This window comes from Hipposideros armiger, unplaced genomic scaffold, assembly GCF_001890085.2.
Source record: "Hipposideros armiger isolate ML-2016 unplaced genomic scaffold, ASM189008v1 scaffold_1094, whole genome shotgun sequence".
Lineage (NCBI taxonomy): Eukaryota > Metazoa > Chordata > Mammalia > Chiroptera > Hipposideridae > Hipposideros > Hipposideros armiger.
Genome location: NW_017732444.1, coordinates 246,935 through 248,479, shown reverse-complemented (window position 1 = coordinate 248,479; position 1,545 = coordinate 246,935). Strand labels below are relative to the sequence as shown.

The 1,545-nt window shown below is 32.0% G+C and overlaps 1 protein-coding gene across 1 annotated transcript in view; it reads left to right on the top strand.

Moving 5' to 3' along the window:
* The window catches only part of CTHRC1 (collagen triple helix repeat containing 1), a 14,632-nt gene extending 14,020 nt beyond the window's left edge, over nt 1–612 (top strand). The window contains exon 4 of the mRNA XM_019632168.1: nt 87–612. Within this exon, the coding sequence (XP_019487713.1) occupies nt 87–229 (143 nt within the window). The 3' untranslated portion in view covers nt 230–612. The remainder of the gene's footprint in view (nt 1–86) is intronic.
* Nucleotides 613–1,545: the final 933 nt, after the last annotated feature.

Here is a 1,545-nt window from a genome sequence, read left to right as displayed (position 1 = left end):
TATTATCTAGCTTGCTAAAGTAATACAATTTAGCTAAAGGTTTTTGCTTTCTAAAGAAAGATGTACCTTTCATCTTTGTTTTGCAGTGGAAGGACTTTGTGAAGGAATTGGTGCCGGATTGGTGGATGTTGCTATCTGGGTTGGTACTTGTTCCGATTACCCCAAAGGAGATGCCTCTACTGGATGGAACTCAGTGTCTCGCATCATTATTGAGGAACTACCAAAATAAATTCTTTAATTTTCATTTTCTACCTCTTTTTTATTATACCTTTGAATGGTTCATTTTAGTGACATATAATTTTTAGGTATACATCTGAATGAAAAACAAAGTTAAACAAGTTTACAGACCAAAGTGTGATTTCACACTGTTTTTAAGTCCAGTATTATTCATTTTTCCTTCGATCAAAGATGTTCGCAGGATTTTGTAGTTGCATAGAATACTGTCTTCATATTCCCAGTCCCTGAACCTAGAATATCACTGTGGCCTTTAATTTTTCCTGTTCTCTTAGTATAGCACTTTTTAAAATATAAAAGCTAACAGTCTTTGTACAAGTTGTAAATGTTCAAAATTGTTTTATATCTGTGAAATAAAACTTATTTCAAACAACTTTAGTATCTTTAACCTAATTGTCACTAAAATTAGTGTTTCTAGTACTTTCTACCTGAAAAGTTGAGTTAAATCTAAATTTGTATTTATTCATTTAACGATATATTGAATTTTAGCATATGTATAGTATTATTCCATATTTTGAGGGATACAAAGAGAAAGGAAATTTATGTATCAGGAAATATACTAATTAGCACTTTAGGAATTTTATCTTTATAATCTTTACCTTTTTATTTTTAACAAAGAGTAAAAAGACATGAATTCTGGCCTCAAATTGCTTACCACTTGGTAGGGAGGATAAGATATATATACAAAAATAATAAATCAAAGATTATATGTTGAGTGCCATAAAAGTTGTTGAAGGGGCTGGTATAATTCAAAGGAAGATCTGTCACTTCTGCTTGAGGTGATTAGAAAGAATTCATGATGAACAAAGTACAGGTGTAAGACTGATAAAGTTAAGTAAATCCTGGGCTTGAATTGGAAGTGTCAGTAGGAATTCATAAATTACTTTATCTTAAATAAAGCTCTCAAACAATAACAACAAAATCTCCTAGCTTTGTTTACTGAAAAGGCCTAGAAAACAATGACTAATCTAGTAATGATGCCCAGAATGTGATCTCTCTATACAATTTCCTACTCAAAGGAATTAAGGCTCCTTGAACAAATGGATGATTTCATCTCTGGGGCAGGAAATGTACAATATGAGCCTAGAACACTTTGTCACACTGGAAAACAAGGCAACTATGAAAGACAAAAGGATTCAGTATCCAACTTGAATTGGTTCCCACTGGCAAAGATGATAGCAGTTTAAGCATCAATAAAGATAATAGCTGCAATGGTTTGAGCCACACCAAATATGTTTAAATGCATGAGTTCATAATGATATTAACATAAAATTCATTGGTCAACTTAGAGGACACCAGCAAACCAACTTG